The 17,130-nt window shown below is 39.3% G+C and overlaps 1 protein-coding gene across 1 annotated transcript; it reads left to right on the plus strand.

Annotated features, from left to right (window-relative positions):
- The first annotated feature begins 11,356 nt into the window (after nt 1–11,356).
- On the plus strand, nt 11,357–16,829 carry LOC149152400 (uncharacterized). The gene is made up of 2 exons (XM_089443471.1): nt 11,357–12,046; nt 13,203–16,829. Exons 1-2 carry the CDS (start codon nt 11,357–11,359, stop codon nt 16,827–16,829), a joined length of 4,317 nt encoding a protein of 1,438 aa, XP_089299597.1.
- Nucleotides 16,830–17,130: the final 301 nt, after the last annotated feature.

A 17,130-nucleotide genomic window follows, 5' to 3' on the forward strand; every position in this document is an offset into this window, starting at 1 on the left:
GCTTTTAAAACAATTTTAAACGCTTTAAAAACAATCTAAAATGCTCCAAAAGCAATTTAAAATGTTTTTGAAACAATCTAGAACATTTTAAAAACACTTTTAAATAGTTCAAAATAATTTAAAAACAATTTAAAATGTTTTAAAAACAATTTTGAATTCTTTCAAAATGCTTTAACAACAATTTAAAAAGCTTTAAAGTACTGTAAAATGTTTTTAAAATTCTTTCAAAACAATTTAAAATGCTTTAAAAATAGTTTACGACGCTTTAAAAACTATTTAAAATAATTTAAATTGCTTTAAGAACAATTTTAAATGATTTTGAAATGCTTTAAAAATAGTTTACAATGCTTTAAAAGAAATTTAAAATACTTTTAAAATAATTTAAATTGATTTAATAACAATATTAAATGATTTTAAAATGTTTCAAAAACATTTTACAATGTTTTAAAAATAAGTTTAAGTGCTTTAACAACAATTGAAAATGCTTTAAAACCATTTTAAAATGTTTTAAAAACAATTTAAAAAGCTCTAAAGTACTTTAAAATGTTTTAAAAATAATTTTAAACGCTTTAAAATTAATTTAAAATGCTTTAAAAACAATTTAAAATGTTTCTGAAACAATTTAAAATGTTTTTGGAACAATTTAGAACGTTTTCAAAACAATTTAAAATAGTTCAAAATAATTTAAAAACAATTTAAAACACTGTAAAATGTTTTTTTTTTCTCGGTAAAAAACTATACTATTATATTATGTATAGGAGTCAAAAATTACACCATGGTAAATCAAGAGAGAACCAGGCTCTAGGTATGTCACCCGAGAGCAGTTGAGGCCAACCAGGAAACTAGCCCACGCAGGGGCGCCAGACATATAAGCGAGATTGTCCAAAAGAGCAAGCCCACGCAGGGGCACCAATCGTTTTATCCCAAGCAGGGGAGACTGACCTTACCCATCCCATTAACAAAGTTTCAGAAACAAAGACAGCAAAACAGACAGCGAAAGAGACCAGAAGCATTGATTATATATTTAAGCCAAAACAAACAGCAAAAGAAACCAGAAGACCAAACAGAAGAGCCAAAGGAACCTTGTGCTCAGGCGTCATCAATCGTCCATTTGCACTTCCTCTACCCGGCACCAACCGTAGGCTTCCCTTTCAGCAGCAGTGGGAAAAGTATCTTCCTCTTCGCTGGTCCCCGCCCTCTGATCGTGCTTGCTTTGCGATGCGTTTTCCGGGTCTGAGGCAGGACCTTTAACCTCCTGCTCCGTATCAGCTTCAGGAACCTGTGCTTCGTGCATCTGGTTATCAGTTTTCCTCTGCCCATGTTCATCCAGGGAATCATCGTCTTCCCGGGCATTTTCAATGAACAAGACCGAGACATGCGAACTAATCCATGGGTTATTCATGGAACTGCTAAAATTGAAGATATCAGAGCCGAAGACAGGCAAGGCAGTCGAGCTCGAAGCCCCTGCATCCATGAATTGACTGGAATGGAGGGGATTAGCTCCAGTGGAGCGAGCAATATTGCAATGACAGCAATGGACAACTTTATCCGCCTCGTGACTGCAAGAGGTTCCCCCTCTAGAAGTGCCTTGACGGCTAAGCAGACGTTGTCGAGGTCTCACCATTCTCACAGTGGGCAAGGGGAGGAAATTCCAACAGACCATGAGGTAATCCAAACACCCAGCTACCAGAACCGATTGTGGGATGAGCCAAACAGACGGAGAGGATATCCCAACGGAGACGGAGAGGCAGGGCAACCGGAGTTGTAGAGTCCTGCTTGACGGAGGAGCCACAAACATTCTCTGATCATGCGCTGCAACATCACTTATAACCTCACCTGCTTTGCTTTGGAGCTCACCCGCCATAACTGCTGCCTCCGCCTGAGCCGAATTACCGTGTTGGGCATTAACTATTCCCTGCAGCTTCACCTTATACCAGTTGCATCCCTTACTTTCGTTTTCAACACCGGCCACGTGATGGCCAGTGGCCGGCATGTGGCCATCCATCCATGCCTGTCCCATCTCATTTAGCACCCGCATCCGGGGGAACTGCATCTTTTTGGACCAGTCGAGAGCATTCTTGAGCTTTGTCATGTGTTAAAATAGTATTCAGCTGCCCTGTGATTAGAGAGTGGTCATTCTCCAACCCCACATTGGCCATGAAGTCTGCAACCCTGTTGCCCTCCCATCTTGTGTGTGTGAAGGTGATTGCTCTATTTCTGTGGAGCTCAAGTTCTATGGCCTCCAGTCTTGCTTCAAGCCTCCAGCTGGTGGCTATTTTCCTAGCCTGAGATCCATTTACGATTTTTTTGGCCATGTTTATGAGGATCTGAGAATCTCCTTCCACCTCCAGAGGGTGAAAGTTGTGTCCCCCAGCAAGTAGAAGTCCCTGCCATAGACACTCTAACTCAGTTGAGTTGTTGGTGTCCCATCCAATGTTTCCGAAATACAGTATCAGGGGATCACCATCATGATTCCTTATTATTCCTCCAAAGCCTGCGAGACCGGGATTCCCTTTGGAGGCACCATCAAAGTTGAGTTTGAATGTATGCTTTGGTGGGGGCTTCCATGTGACCTGATTTTTAGTGTTGGTTTCAGAGTAGTCCTGCTTGTGAGAACCTTGAGTACAATGTATTTGCCAGTTTTCCATAATGGTTTTCTCATTGTCTAGCATAGGCTAGTCCTCCTCCTTCCAAGATCTTAGCATAAGAGTCACTTGAAGATTTTTGCAGAGCAGGTTCCAAATATTGTCTATCGAAGAGCGTTGATTTTTAAATATGTGCTTATTTCGCTCCTTCCATATGCTCCATAGAACTAGCCTGGGAACTAGTCTCCATAGATGATTAAGGATTTCACTCTTGTAAGGGTCCCGTTGTCACTGGTGTATAGAATTCGTGATTTCATTCTCAAGTCTGCATCTTCTTTGACACCGAAAGCTTGCCTTTTCCCATCGCTGATTGGCCAAGGGGCAAGAGTCCAACAAATGTTGGAGAGTTTCCTCATGGGCATTGTAGTTGAAACAGATGGAGGGGCCATGAAAGTTTCTTATTCTAAGCTTGTGCCAGGTTAGAATTCTCTGATGTCCTACCAGCCAGAGAAAATGACAGATTTTGGGCCAAGAGCCAGAGCTCCAGATTTTGCTCCATATTGGGTCTTGGGGATAAGAATCATTGCATATGATTTTGTAGGCCTCGGACGTGGTGAAGGCTCCTTTCGGCTGATATCCCCACCTTAGAATGTCTCTACTCTCGTTGTACCTGATTTTCCTTTTGCTTAGTTCCCTTTCCATATCCATGGAAATTTGGTGATCTTCATTTGTGAGTACTTGGTTGCCCGGTTTCCAAATCCTGAAACCCTTCTCAGTTTCCTGGGTCCAATACTGCCTAATCTTAGCTTGTTGTGTCTCCTCCCTAATGATGTCCGGTGGCAGGTTAAGAACATGGCTGAGAATAGGCATTTGATTCCAGGCGTCTGTCCAGAATCTAGTGGTGTACCCGTTTCTTACCTCCCAGAAACTGTGCTGCTGGATCATTTGATAGTGTTCTTTGGCTGCATTCCAAATTAGCGATCCTTTATCGTTGGGCTTTAATCTGATGAGTTCTTCCTGGGGTCGGTGGTTGGCATACTTTTCCATCCATAATGTAACCCAAGGTTTACCTGGATTGGTGAACCATTGCCACCATATTTTGGCTCCCATGATGGCATTGTTGTGCTCGGGATCTCTTAGGCCTATGCCTCCTTTTGCTTTTGGTTTGCAAACTGTGCTCCACTTTACCATTGCCCATTTGCGATTAGTTGCATTGATTCCCCATAGGAATCCTCTCTGAATATTCCTTAGTCTTTTTAGGACCCACTTTGGCACAGCCAGGATGGAGAATAAGTACAGCGTCATTTCTTGAAGAACAACCTTTATGAGCACTACGCAGTTGACTAAGTTCAAAGCTCGGTGCGTCCATTGGTTGAGACGGGTTTCAAGCTTTTCAATAAGGTTGCGCCATGAGGAATGCTTGATGGCAGAGACAGTGAGGGGGGCTCCAAGGTATTTGGAGGGAAGGGTGGCAATAGGGAACCCCAAAATGCGGACTATAGCAGACTTGACAACTAGAGGGGTATTAAAGAAGAAGATCTGCGATTTTGAACAGTTGATGCTGGTTCCAGAGGCTTCGACAAAGTCATTGAGCACGGCTTTAAATCTGGAGGCTTCTTGAACGGAGGGGTAACCAAAGAGCATAGTGTCATCAACAAATTGCTGATCGGAAATGGCAGGCAATTGATGAATGGAGAGACCTATAAGCTGATGAGAGTGAAGGGCATTTTTAATGTGACGTCCCAGTCCTTCAGCCATTAAGACAAAGAGGAAGGGGGATAGAGGGTCACCTTGCGTGATAACTCGGGAGGGGGAGAAGGGGCGAGAGGGGATCCCATTCACGAGAATGGAGAAGCTAGTGGAGGAAATTAGACTCATAATCTAGTGAATCCATGTGGGACTGAATCCGAAAGCAATTAGCATTTGTTGTACATAATTCCAGCCAAGTTTATCAAATGATTTGGAAAGATCAAGTTTTAGGAGCATACCTGCCTGTTTTGAATGCTTGAGAGTGTGTGTGATCTCATGCGAGAGGATGATGCCGTCCATAATCTGTCTCCCCTCCACATATCCTGACTGTTCCGGAGAAATGAGCATTGGCAAGAGGGGCTTTAGCCTGTTTGCAATGACTTTAGAGATGACTTTGTATATTACGTTGCAGAGTGCAATCAGCCTGAATTTGTCCAGTTTGATCGAGTCCTCCTCTTTTGGGATTAGGGCTATAAAAGTGGAGTTAAGTGAGGGAAGCAACCAATGATATGCTCGCAATTCCTCTACCACTTCCCAGACTTCCAACTTTATCAATTCCCAGAACTTGTGGAAGAAAGTGGTGGTGAAGCCGTCTAGGCCGGGAGATTTTCCTTCTTTAAGCTAAGCCATAGCGATGTCCACTTCCTGTATTTGAATTGGACTGAGGAGGAGTTCATTGTGCTCCGCTGTGATTAATTTTGGCACATTGTGTATGATTCTTTCAATTGCAGGATGTCTGTTGATTTCAGGCTCTTGATGGACTTGCTTGAAGTGATTGAGGAGTTCCTTCTCAATTTCCTCATGCTATTCCACCCTTTCTCCTCCTGATTTTTGAATGTAAGGGATATTATTGCACATTCTACGTTGAACAGTGGTTCTGTGGAAGAATTTGGTGTTTCGTTCTCCCTATTTCAACCATATGATTCTGGACTTTTGCTTCCAGTATATCTCATCCTGCTTTCTTCTCTCCTCAAGCTAATTGTGGATGCGCTGCTCCTGCTCAAGGGTTCTCTCTGTGTGGCCTCCTATACTTATTTCTTGCTGCAGATCCGCCAGGGCTTTTTGAAGATTGTGTTGCACCTTGAAGATGTTTCTGAAGGTCTCTCTATTCCATCGCTTGAGGCAGAACTTTAGATGTTTGAGTTTTTGTTGGAACTGGAACATCTTGGAGCCGTCTGGAGGGCTGAAGGATGTCCATGTAGAGTGAACCAAATCTTTGAGCGAGGGATGGGTGAACCAAAATTCCTTGAAGTGAAAAGGTCTTCTTGTGGTGTTGCCAGGACATTGCCATTGAAGGGCAACAGGCCAGTGATCAGATCCTGAGTGTGGAAGAATGGCTGCCGAGAAGTCTCCCCCTAGGTGAATCGAGTTGTCTGAGATTAGAAACCGATCCAGCTTGGAGGCTATTTGATGCTTGCCTGCTCTTCGGTTGCTCCACATAAAAGTGCCATTGCAGAAATGAAAATCTATGAGAGATGCGTTCTGGATGAAGTCTTTAAAGTGGGTGTTTTCCTGTTCCAGCCTGTTTCTGCCCCGAATCTTTTCCTCCAATTTTGTTATCATGTTAAAATCCCCTCCAACAATCCAGAGCGGGTGCCTTCTATTGAAGTTTAGAGCTTCTAGGGTGTGGAGGAGAGCAATTTTTTCCCTTGCTTCCTCAGGGAAGTATACATTCGAGAGATTCCCATGAATATTCATGCCTACGATGTGGAAAGTAGCCTGAATTAGACTATAAGAAGCGTGAAAGTCCGTGAGGGTGAGTGCTTGAGAGTTCCACGCAATAGCTAGCCCTCCAGATGCGCCAGATGCATCCACAACCACCGATTGACATCCTGGCCAAGCTTTAGAGAGGATCGTTTCTAGAGTTGAGCTGTTACATTTTGTCTCTTGGAGAAAGCATATTTGCGGCTTTTCCATTTTTAACATATTTTTTAACATTCTGAGTTTTCTTAGGATATTGAGCCCTCTTAGGTTCCATGAAATGAGCTTCATGATTGACTATTGGTAGAGGGCTTATAGTACTTCGTAAGCTTAGCATACCTGCCTGAGTCCACCAAGATCTTCCCTACTGCTATTGTTCTTTGGAGATCAGTTCTTCTTCCCCTTTTTTTGGAGTCTTTTGGAGTTGGGCCTAAATCCCATTGACTTCCTGACTGGATGTCAAGCTGGTACTGTTGGTAGGCTCTGGAAATGACTATTTCCAGTTTGTTAAGCTGAAGCTCTGGGATGCTTTCATAGGCTTTCTTTTTGCATGCTACTTCTAGTTCTAATATGTCTAGTCCATTCAGATCTATGCTTTCTGGTTCTTCCTCCATTCGTTGCACCTGGTTATCTTCTTCCGTGGGCATGTATGGGCTTTGGAGGGGGTCTGAGGATCCTTCAACCTCCATTTCATTGTATTTTTCCACCTACTTCTCCTTGCTTTCCGTGAGGTTACCTGGGGCGTCTTTGGTTGGAGGGGAATCAGAGGAGGGGGCGGAAGGAGGTGGCTGGGTGGAGGAGGAGGGGAGAGCAGAGTTGGGAAGAGAGGATGTGTTTTGCTCTTCCGTGGATTGAACCAGGATTCCAAAGTTATTTCTGATCGTAGGGTCAGAGGTATTATTTTGCTGGGGTTTCTTCCCTGTTGTTGATTTTTTATGTGCTCGTTTGTGGGTAGGGGCCTTGGTGAAGCCGTCATGGTCAGAGAGTCAGTGGGGCAAGGGTAGTAGCTTTAACATTTAGGGGGAAATCCCTGAAAAGATGCCCTATGGCATGGCATTTACGGCATCGAAATGGGACATGTTCATAGTCTAAGGGTTGAATCCATTCATAGTCACGGTGAGAGAGAGTTACCGATTCTGGCAGAGCTTTGTCCAAGCGCATGAAGACGCAAATGCGGGCGTATGATGTGTATCTACGCATTTTCGTTTCTTCTGTAGCCTTTATGTATTCCCCCAAGCCATTTCCAATGGTTCTCAGGATATCCTCACCCCAGTACTCATCTAGAAGTGAGTATAGTCTTATCCAGACCGGTGCCCATGTGAGGTCCTCCTTATCCGGGTTGAATCTGGGTGCCCAGTCCCTTAAGTATAAGCCAGCTGAGTTGAAGAAGTAGGGTCCTTCAACCAGGATTTTGTATTTGTCTTCCAGGCAAAAGAAGATCACTGTGAAGAATCCTTTTGGGCCTAGCTGCAGAGTCACATTGCCCTTAGGCTTCCACTTCGCTGCGATCCAACAGTATAGGGCTTTTTCCGTTGGCCAGAATCCTATAAATTTTTTGATGAGCGCATGATCTGTCATAAATTGGATTCGTTCTTCTATTTTTTCTCTCGGTAGTTCGATTCTGGGTCGATCTGTTGCTATTGGTTTGCAGGTGGTCGAGGAGACCTTTGGGGTTCCGTCTGGTCGTTTATTCTGTCTTGTTTCTTCATCTGCCTTATTTTCTAGTTTGTCTTTTCCAGTGCGCTCATGCCAGCGCGGGATTTCCTGGTTGATCACATTCTCGTTGACCGATCCAAATAGCATCGTTCTTTCAGTTTGGTGCTGCAGTTTATTTGCCTTGTGGGAGGTCGCCGTATCCCCCCCTTGGGGGTTGTCCATTTGCCCTGCGATCCTTCACAATGCAGTTGGGTATTTTCTGGGCACAAGGTCAGGTCCGTGATGGCTGTCTGAGCAGATCAGACTGCGCCGTCTGAGGAGAGTACAGAACCCTAGCAGTTGAGCTCCAGCGCTCTCATCCTTCAAGAAGCCGAGTTGGATGTCTTCTTTGTCGTTTATTTCAACACTGTAAAATGTTTTAAAAACAATTATAAATTCTTTTAAAATGTTTTAACAACAATTTAAGAAGCTTTAAAGTACTCTAAAATGTTTTTAAAATGCTTTCAAAACAATTTAAAATGATTTTAAAATGCTCTAAAAATAGTTTACAATGCTTTAAAAACAATTTAAAATACTTCAAAAATAATTTAAATTGATTTAAGAATAATTTTAAATCATTTTAAAATGTTTCAATTTTTTTTTAAAATGTTTCAAAAATAAGAGTAAGTGCTTTAACAACAATTGAAAATGCTTTAAAACTGTTTTAAAATGTTTTATAAACAATTTAAAAAGCTTTAAAGTACTTTAAAATGTTTTAAAATTAATTTTAAACACTTTAAAAACAATTTAAAATGCCTTAAAAACAATTTGAAATGTTTTTAAAGCAATTTAGAATGTTTTAAAAACAATTTAGAATAGTTCAAAATAATCTAAAAACACTTTAAATTGTTTTAAAAGCAATTTTAAATTCTTTTAAAATGCTTTAACAACAATTTAAAAAGATTTAAAGTACTTTAAAATGTTTTTAAAATGCTTTAAAAACAATTTAAAATGATTTAAAAACCATTTACAATGCTTTAAAAACTATTTAGAATACTTCAAATATAATTTAAATTGCTTTAAGTACAATTTTAAATGATTTTAAAATGCTTTAAAAATAGTTTACAATGCTTTAGAAACAATATTAAATATTTTAAAAATAATTTAAATTGATTTAAGAACAATTTTAAATGATTTTAAAATGTTTCAAAAACATTTTAAAATGTTTCAAAAACATTTTAAAATGTTTTAAAAATAAGTTTAAGTGCTTTAACAACAATTGAAAATGCTTTAAAATCGTTTTAAAATGTTTTAAAACCAATTTAAAGAGCTTTAAAGTACTTTAAAATGTTTTTAAAATGCTTTCAAAACAATTTAAAATGCTTTCAAAACGATTTAAACACTTTAAAAACAATTTAAAATGCTTTAAAAACAATTTAAAATGTTTTTGAAACAATTTAGAAAGTTTTAAAAACAATTTAAAATAGTTTAAAATAATTTAAAAACAATTTAAAACACTTTAAAATGTTTTAAAAACAATTTTAAATTCTTTTAAAATGCTTTAACAACAATTTTAAAATCTTTAAAGTACTTTAAAATGTTCTTAAAATGCTTTCAAAACAATTTAAAACGCTTTCAAAACAATTTAAAATGATTTTAAAATTATTTAAAAATAGTTTGCAATGCTTTAAAAAAGATTTAAAATACTTTAAAAATAATTTAAATTGATTTAAGAACAATTTTAAATTATTTTAAAATATTTTAAAAATAAGATTAAGTGCTTTAACCACAATTGAAAAGGCTTTAAACCCATTTTAAAATGTTCTATAAACAATTTAAAAATATTTAAAGTACTTTAAATTTTTTTAAAAATAATTTTAAACGCTTTAAAAACAATTTAAAATGCTTTAAAAACAATTTAAAATGTCTTTGAAACAATTTAGAATGTTGTAAAAACACTTTAAAATAGTTCAAAATAATTTAAAAACAATTTAAGACACTCTAAAATGTTTTAAGAACAATTTTAAATTCTTTTAAAATGCATTAACAACGATTTAAAAAGATTTAAAGTAATTTAAAATGCTTTTAAAACAATTTAAAATGCTTTAAAAACCGTTTACAATGCTTTAAAAACTGTTTTAAATACTTCAAAAGTAATTTAAATTGCTTTAAGAACAATTTTAAATGATTTAAAAATAGTTTCCAATGCTTTAGAAACAATATAAAATACTTGAAAAATAATTTAAATTGATTTAAAAACAATTTTAAATGATTTTAAAATGGTTCAAAAACATTTTAAAATGTTTTAAAAATACGTTTAAGTGCTTTAACAACAATTAAAAATGCTTTAAAATCGTTTTAAAATGTTTTCAAAACAATTTAAAGAGCTTTAAAGTACTTTCAAATGTTTTTATAATGCTTTCAAAACAATAAGATGCTTCAAAAGCAATTTAAAATGTTTTTGAAAAACTTTAGAACATTTTAAAAACAATTTTAAATAGTTCAAAATAATATAAAAACAATTTAAAATGTTTTAAAAACAATTTTAAATTATTTCAAAATGATTTAACAACAATTTAAAAAGCTTTAAAGTACTTTAAAATGTTTTTAAAATTATTTCAAAACATTTAAAATGCTTTAAAAACAGTTTACAACGATTTAAAAACTATTTAATATAATTCAAAAATAATTTAAATTGCTTTAAGAACAATTATAAATGATTTTGAAATGCTTTAAAAATAGTTTACAATGCTTTAAAAACAATTTAAAATACTTTAAAAATAATTTAAATTGATTTAAAAACAATTTTAAATGATTTTAAAATGTTTCAAAAACATTTTAAAATGTTTTAAAAATACGTTTGTGTGGTTTAACAACAATTGAAAGTGTTTTAAAACAATTTTAAAATGTTTTAAAAATAATTTAAAAAGATTTAAAGTACTTTAGAATGTTTTGAAAACAATTTTAAACACTTTAAAAACAACTTAAAATTCTTTAGAAACAATTTAAAATGTTTTTGAAACAATTTGGAACGTTTTAAAAACAATTTAAATTAGTTCAAAATAGTTTAAAAACAATTTAAAGCACTTTAAAATGTTTTAAAAAAAATATTAAATTCTATTAAAACACTTTAACAACAATTTAAAAAGCTTTAAAGTACTCTAAAATGTTCTTAAAATTCTTTCAAAACGATTTAAAATGCTTTAAAAATAGTTTACAATGCTTTAAAAACAATTTAAAATACTTTAAAAATAATTTAAATTGATTTAAGAACAATTTAAAATTGTTTTAAAATGTTTCAAAAACATTTTAAAATGTTTTAAAAATAATTTTAAGTGCTTTAACAAGAATTTAAAATGCTTTAAACCCGTTTTAAAATGTTTTATAAACAATTTAAAAAGCTTTAAAGTAATTTAAAATGTTTAAAAAACAATTTTAAACGCTTTAAAAACAATATAAAATGCTTTCGGGTGTTATTAAAATTACTTTTCATATTCCCCGCGCTCTGCTCCCGCGCCCTGCTGCGCCCCTGCCCTGATCCCTGAGCGCGCCCGCGCCTGGCAGCTCTGCTGCTGGGCCGCAGCCTCCTGCTGCTGACCCCTCATTGCCCAGGGCCTCCTGCCCTCTCCTCTTCTGGGCCTCCTGCCCTTTACCCGTTCGTTGTCAGAGCGCCCCTGCGCTGCACTATGGACCCTCCCTCTCAGGAGCACGCAGAACTGGACAAAGCTTTTGCATCTCTCATTCCAGAGAATAGCTCGGAAAGGATCCGCCCTTCTGCCACAAAGTTTGTCAAAAAACTTGATGAAATCCCGGAAGTCTCGCTCCCCCCCGCCCTTCCAAGGAGAGCTGTTGTGTCTCTTGCTGAACGAGGTCTGGTTGGCCAATTCACGGGGTTATGGCCTTCTCCCCGCTCGGTCCAACGTTGGGTGGAACGAAACTGGAATGCAATGGTCCAAGGAAAGATCGCTATAAGGTTTTGTGGAAGGGGGTTCTTCACCTTCCTCTTTGAATCAGTGGAAGACCGTAACCTTATTTTCAGAAATGGTCCCTACTTCATGGATACCAGAGGCCTTTATCTCAACCGATGGACTCCTGACTTCGATCCAGAAATGGACGTCCCCAACGCAGTCCTTGTTTGGGTCCGCCTTCCACATCTCCCGCTTCACTGTTGGGGAGATGAATCTGTGCGAGCCATCGGGAACGCGGTTGGGAAATACATCGACAGATCGGAGCCAAAGGAGAACATGCATGCATGCGCTAGGATATGCGTAGAAGTGGATCTGGGGAAAGGATTACCGGAGGCAATCAAACTCAAAGTAGACCAGTGGACGCACATTCAGCAGGTGGACTATGAGCAGTTGTCGTTCAAGTGTAAGGTATGTCATGAATATGGGCATTTTGCTAATAGGTGCAGTAAATCTAAATCAAAAGATAATAGCAATGAGGAAGCCCCGGAAGAAGCTTGGGAAATCGTCAAAAAAAAAAAAAGACAAACCCTCCTCCTGTTACATTAGAGCCCTCCTCTAAAACCCCAATCCCCTCTTCTCATCCCTCTGGATCTGGCCCTACCATCCCTTCCTCCTCCAATCCTTTTGAATCCTTGGCTTCAGAGGAACCCTTATCCCCCCCTCCGTCTCCCAAGGGCCCCCGGGCTTCCCCTTCTTCCCCCCTCCAGGCCTCCCCCCCTCCAACAGTGGAAATAATTCTAACTAGAAATAAAACAAAGGAAAACATCTCAGCCACGGATCCCCCAAGAAAAGTAGGAAGGAAATCAAACAAAGAGATAAGAGATGAGAATGCAGCAAAAGAAATGGCCACAGGGACCCAGCAGCCAATGGATACTTTCCTTGGCAAGAATAAAGGAAGCGGGGAGAAGATGAAGGAGAAGAGCAGGATCCACAATAAATCAAGCAAATGGTGATTTTGGTCTCTTGGAACTGTAGGGGGATGGGATCCTCCCTTAAGTTAAATGCAGTCCGAGACCTTATTAAAACAGAACATCCAGACTTCCTCCTACTCCAGGAGACCAAAATCAATGAACAAGAATTCCAAAACAGCTTAAAAAGAAGTAGAAATTATGAAGGTCTAGCTATTAGTGCAATAGGAGCCTCAGGAGGCATAGGGGCAATATGGAATAAAAACAAATGGAAGCTCACAGACAACAGGCACAGCAGTTGGTGGATAAGACTAGATTTGCAAAGCACAGCTAAGATGGAAGAATACACAATTTATAATGTCTATGCTCCTCCCCATTTCAGAGATAAAGCCTCTTGCTGGGATTCTCTCATCATAGATCTTGGGACTGCTCAAGGGAGGAATATTTTCCTGGGAGGAGACCTCAACCTAATAAGGAATGCCGATGAAAAAATGGGAGGGAATTTCTTGGCCGATCCCTCAAGAGACAAGCTGGAAGAAATTATTCAAACACACAGCCTTATTGACATACCCCCTCAGAATGGCTGCTACACCTGGTCAAACAAAAGAACAGGTAGAAACAATATCAAAGAGAGACTTGACCGAATTCTGGTCTAGGAGAGAATTGTTGCCAACTTCTCGAGGATCCGAAGTACAATTATACAGGGCTTCATATCAGATCACAAGCCAGTGGCGCTGCATTTAGACAAAGGGGAAGACATGGGCCCGTTGCCATTCAAATACAACAGGGCATGGGATTCCTGTGAGGACTTCAAAAAAGTGATTGAAGAAACCTGGGCAATGAGGATAACAGGCTCCCCACACTTCATTTGGGAATCTAAGATCAAACTGCTGCGGATTGCCATAAAACAGTGGGCCAGGAATCACGCGTTAGAGGAAAGGAAGGCAAAAATCGACCTACAAATGATATTGGAGCAATGGAATCAGGATAAGGAAGCCAGTCAAGATACAGAAGAAGACCAAAGGAAAGAAAGTGAGTTGTATAAGGCGCTCTACAGCCAGCATCGTAAAGAAGAGGACGAGCAAAGACAGAAGTCAAGATGTCTCTGGCTCAATTCTGGGGACAAAAACACCTCATTTTTCCATAACAGTCTTAAAGTAAGGAGAGCTGGAAACAACATAGAAAGGATAACTTATGAAGGCAGAGAGCTTATGGACCAAGGGGAAATCAAGGAGGCCGCTTCTAGATATTTCCAAACTCTCCTTTCAGCAGACCCTCATTATCAGGAAAATCCGGAATTCATCAATATCATTGACAGAAAGGTCTCTGAAGCACAAAACTGTGAGCTGGATAAAGAAATCTCAAGGGAGGAGATTGAATGGGCAATTCAAAGTATGCCCTTGGACAAAGCCCCTGGGCCTGCTGGCTTCACGGTGAGCTTTTATAAAACTCACTGGGATATTATCAAGAAAGACTACATAAGAATGGTGAAAAATTTTCACTCAAAATGCAAAATGGGCAGCAGCATAAAATCTTCACATATAGCGCTAATCCCAAAAGAGCCCAATCCCCAATCTTTTGACAGGTTCAGACCTATCTCATTATGCAATGTCTCATACAAAATTATCACTAAGATTCTGGCAAATAGGTTAAAAAAAATCCTTCCCTCACTTATTTCCGAAAATCAAGGAGGATTTGTCCCCAAGAGACATATTACAGATAATGTTATTCTCATTCAGGAGGCGATACACAGCAGTGTAGCCAGGAATGAAAAGGGTATGATAATCAAGTTGGACATGGCGAACGCTTTCGATAGGGTAAACCACTCATTTCTGCAGGCAGTCCTAAAGAACTTTGGTGTGTCAGAGCTCTTCATCAGTAGGATCATGGAATGCATCTCCAACAATTGGACAGCCCCTTTAATTAATGGCAGGCCCTGCAGCGCCTTCAAGAGTTCAAGAGGCCTAAGGCAAGGATGTCCTCTTTCTCCTTTCCTCTATATCATCATGGCAGAAACTTTAAGTCTGCACCTTGAAAACAAGCGAAAGTTAAAGGAGATAACAGGAGTGGACATTGTTCGAGGCTCCAAGGGAATCAATCACTCATTATTTGTAGATGACACCCTTCTAATTGGTGGTGCTTCAAGCCTCATGGCCAGGAGATTCAAGAACATTCTGGACCTCTTCCTCCAAGCCTCTGGGGGCAAATTAAACAACAATAAGTGCATGGTTTATACATGGAACGTCCCAAGATACATAACCCAAAGAATCTCTTTGATTATGGAAATCCCAGCCCAATCAAATTGGTCCCACTTTATGTATTTAGGGCTGCCGCTAGCCAAAGAATCAATCAAAAATGAAGTTTGGGTAAAGCTTATTGAGAAGTTGAGGGGGAAATTGCAGAGCTGGGGGATGTATTGGCTCAACTTGGCGGGCAGAACTATACTCATCAAGGCCATTCTATCAGCCCTTCCTATCTACCAATTTGCCATTACCCTCGCCCCAGCAAGCATTCATAAGCACATGGAGCTGCTTATCAGAAGTTTCCTATGGAAAGGGGGAAAGAAAGACATAAAAAAATTCAGCTTGGTGAGCTGGGAAAAGGTAATCCTTCCCATAGAAAAAGGAGGACTGGGAATTAGAATTCCGAGACTGGCAAATATGGCAATGGGTTTTAAATTAACTTGGAGAATCCTCAATGAGAAAGGGACCTGGTGGGCAGAGGCCATCAAAAGGAAATATCTGAATGGGATCAACAGCAACATCCTCTCTGAAGTCATCACTGATAGACATTGTACACCCGTTTGGAAATTGATCAAAAAAACCATTCCCCTTTTCAAATCTAGCATATCTAAAGCCCCAGGCAATGGAAGGCACACCAGCATTTGGGAGGATAGAATTATGGGCACGGAAGCCAGGGAAAAGTCCATCAATTTCAGGCCCCTTCATCAGTGGATGACAGAAGCTAACCTCAAAACCCTCTTTGACATCTCCATTTGGGACCAAAACAAATGGATTGGATGGAAGGCACTACATCTCCCCAATGAAATAGCGAATCTCTGGAGTGACCTGAAGCTCTCTCTCATAGGGTCTGCCCCTACAAACAGAACTACAGATGAAAATTATGTTTGGGATCCAACAGGAGGCACCTACACAGTGAAAGAAGGATATAAGGCACTCCAAAACTCATCAGCAATCAACAATTGGCATCTATATAAAGCAGCATGGAGAATTGAAAGCCTGCCAAAGATAAAACTATTCAATTGGACTCTACTTCATGGCAAAATCCTAACAGCAGAAAACCTTAGGAAAAAGGGTATACAGGGCCCCTCAGTTTGCTTCATGTGCAGGGAGGCAGAGGAAAACATCAACCACCTTTTCATTGAATGTCCGGTTGCAAGGTCCTGTTGGAAGCTCATAGCTAGTCCTCTAAATATTGGAGACCTTCCCAATCAGATTTCTCTCCTCCAGAAAGGCTGGGGGAAAAGCTTCCCTTACGCCAACAAAAACATGAATTTGGCAAGGAGGATATGGAACAACATCCCTTCAAATCTCTGTTGGCAGTTATGGTTAGCTAGGAATGAAAGTATTTTCAAAAATAAGAAACCTAGTATATCCAGCATTCTAGCTAAAACTTCTGCTCTCATCACAGAAACAATAGAAGTAAATGGAATCTCCCAAGCAGACCCGGACTATACAGATGGCAGGGTGAAGGAATGGGTCAGGAGATTCAACTACAAACCAAGAACAAATAATAATACAATAGCAGGACCTGGTCAAAAGGATTGGAAACTGAGAGGGACAAAGGACGAAATCAACAATTGGATCCAAAATCAAAAGAGGTATACTCTTCACTTTGACGGGGCCTCAAAAAATAATCCAGGCAGAGCTGGAGCTGGGGGAATAATCAGGGATCCTCTGGGGAAAATGATCGTTACTTATGAGTGGGGTTTGGGTACCATGACGAACAACAAGGCTGAAGCCTACAACCTTCTAATGGGGACCTCCATCGCCATGAGGCTAGGCATCCAAAATCTTCTAGTACTGGGCGACTCTGCAATCATAATAGCAGCTATGAACTCTGGAAAAGACTTTAACCAAACAGCCTTAAACAGAATCAAAGGCAGAATCATGGACCAGATCAGGGGCTTCAGCAAAGTGACTTTCAAGCATATCCTAAGAAGCAACAATTTGGAAGCGGATGAGCAAGCAAACAATGCAACAAGAAGACCCACAGGCCAGGTCAAGGAAAACAATGAGTATTACGAAAGGGATATTCCATAGACAGGCCTCTCTCCCCTCTCTCCAGGTTATCGGTCACCTCAGGCATCTGTATCAATGCACTTGGCCCATTTACAACTTATCTTCATCATTCCCTATCCTTCTCGACTGCCAAAATAGGTACTACAGGACAGCGTATCGCCCTCAGGATCTGAGGAATGCAGGCAGGGTATGGACTCTCTCATCGGTCAGCGCAGACAATCTCAGAAGGTGTGATCACGCTCATTCAGGTGGCAGGCTCCTAGGACACGTAAAAATCTCCCCCAAAGATCTCACCGATTCTAAGAACAGATACTCCATTAAC

This window comes from Pinus tabuliformis, chromosome 9 (assembly GCF_031772625.1).
Source record: "Pinus tabuliformis cultivar Carrire ecotype Pingquan chromosome 9, CPIR1, whole genome shotgun sequence".
In the NCBI taxonomy this organism is placed as follows: domain Eukaryota; kingdom Viridiplantae; phylum Streptophyta; class Pinopsida; order Pinales; family Pinaceae; genus Pinus; species Pinus tabuliformis.

What these genes read in the sequence shown, in the direction of transcription:
- LOC149152400 (XM_089443471.1), top strand. Translation starts at nt 11,357, where the DNA reads ATGGACCCTCCCTCTCAGGAGCACGCAGAACTGGACAAAGCTTTTGCA. An exon ending in AGTTGTCGTTCAAGTGTAAG is followed by an intron (nt 12,047 to 13,202) that starts GTATGTCATGAA and finishes ATTCTGGTCTAG; the next exon opens with GAGAGAATTGTTGCCAACTT.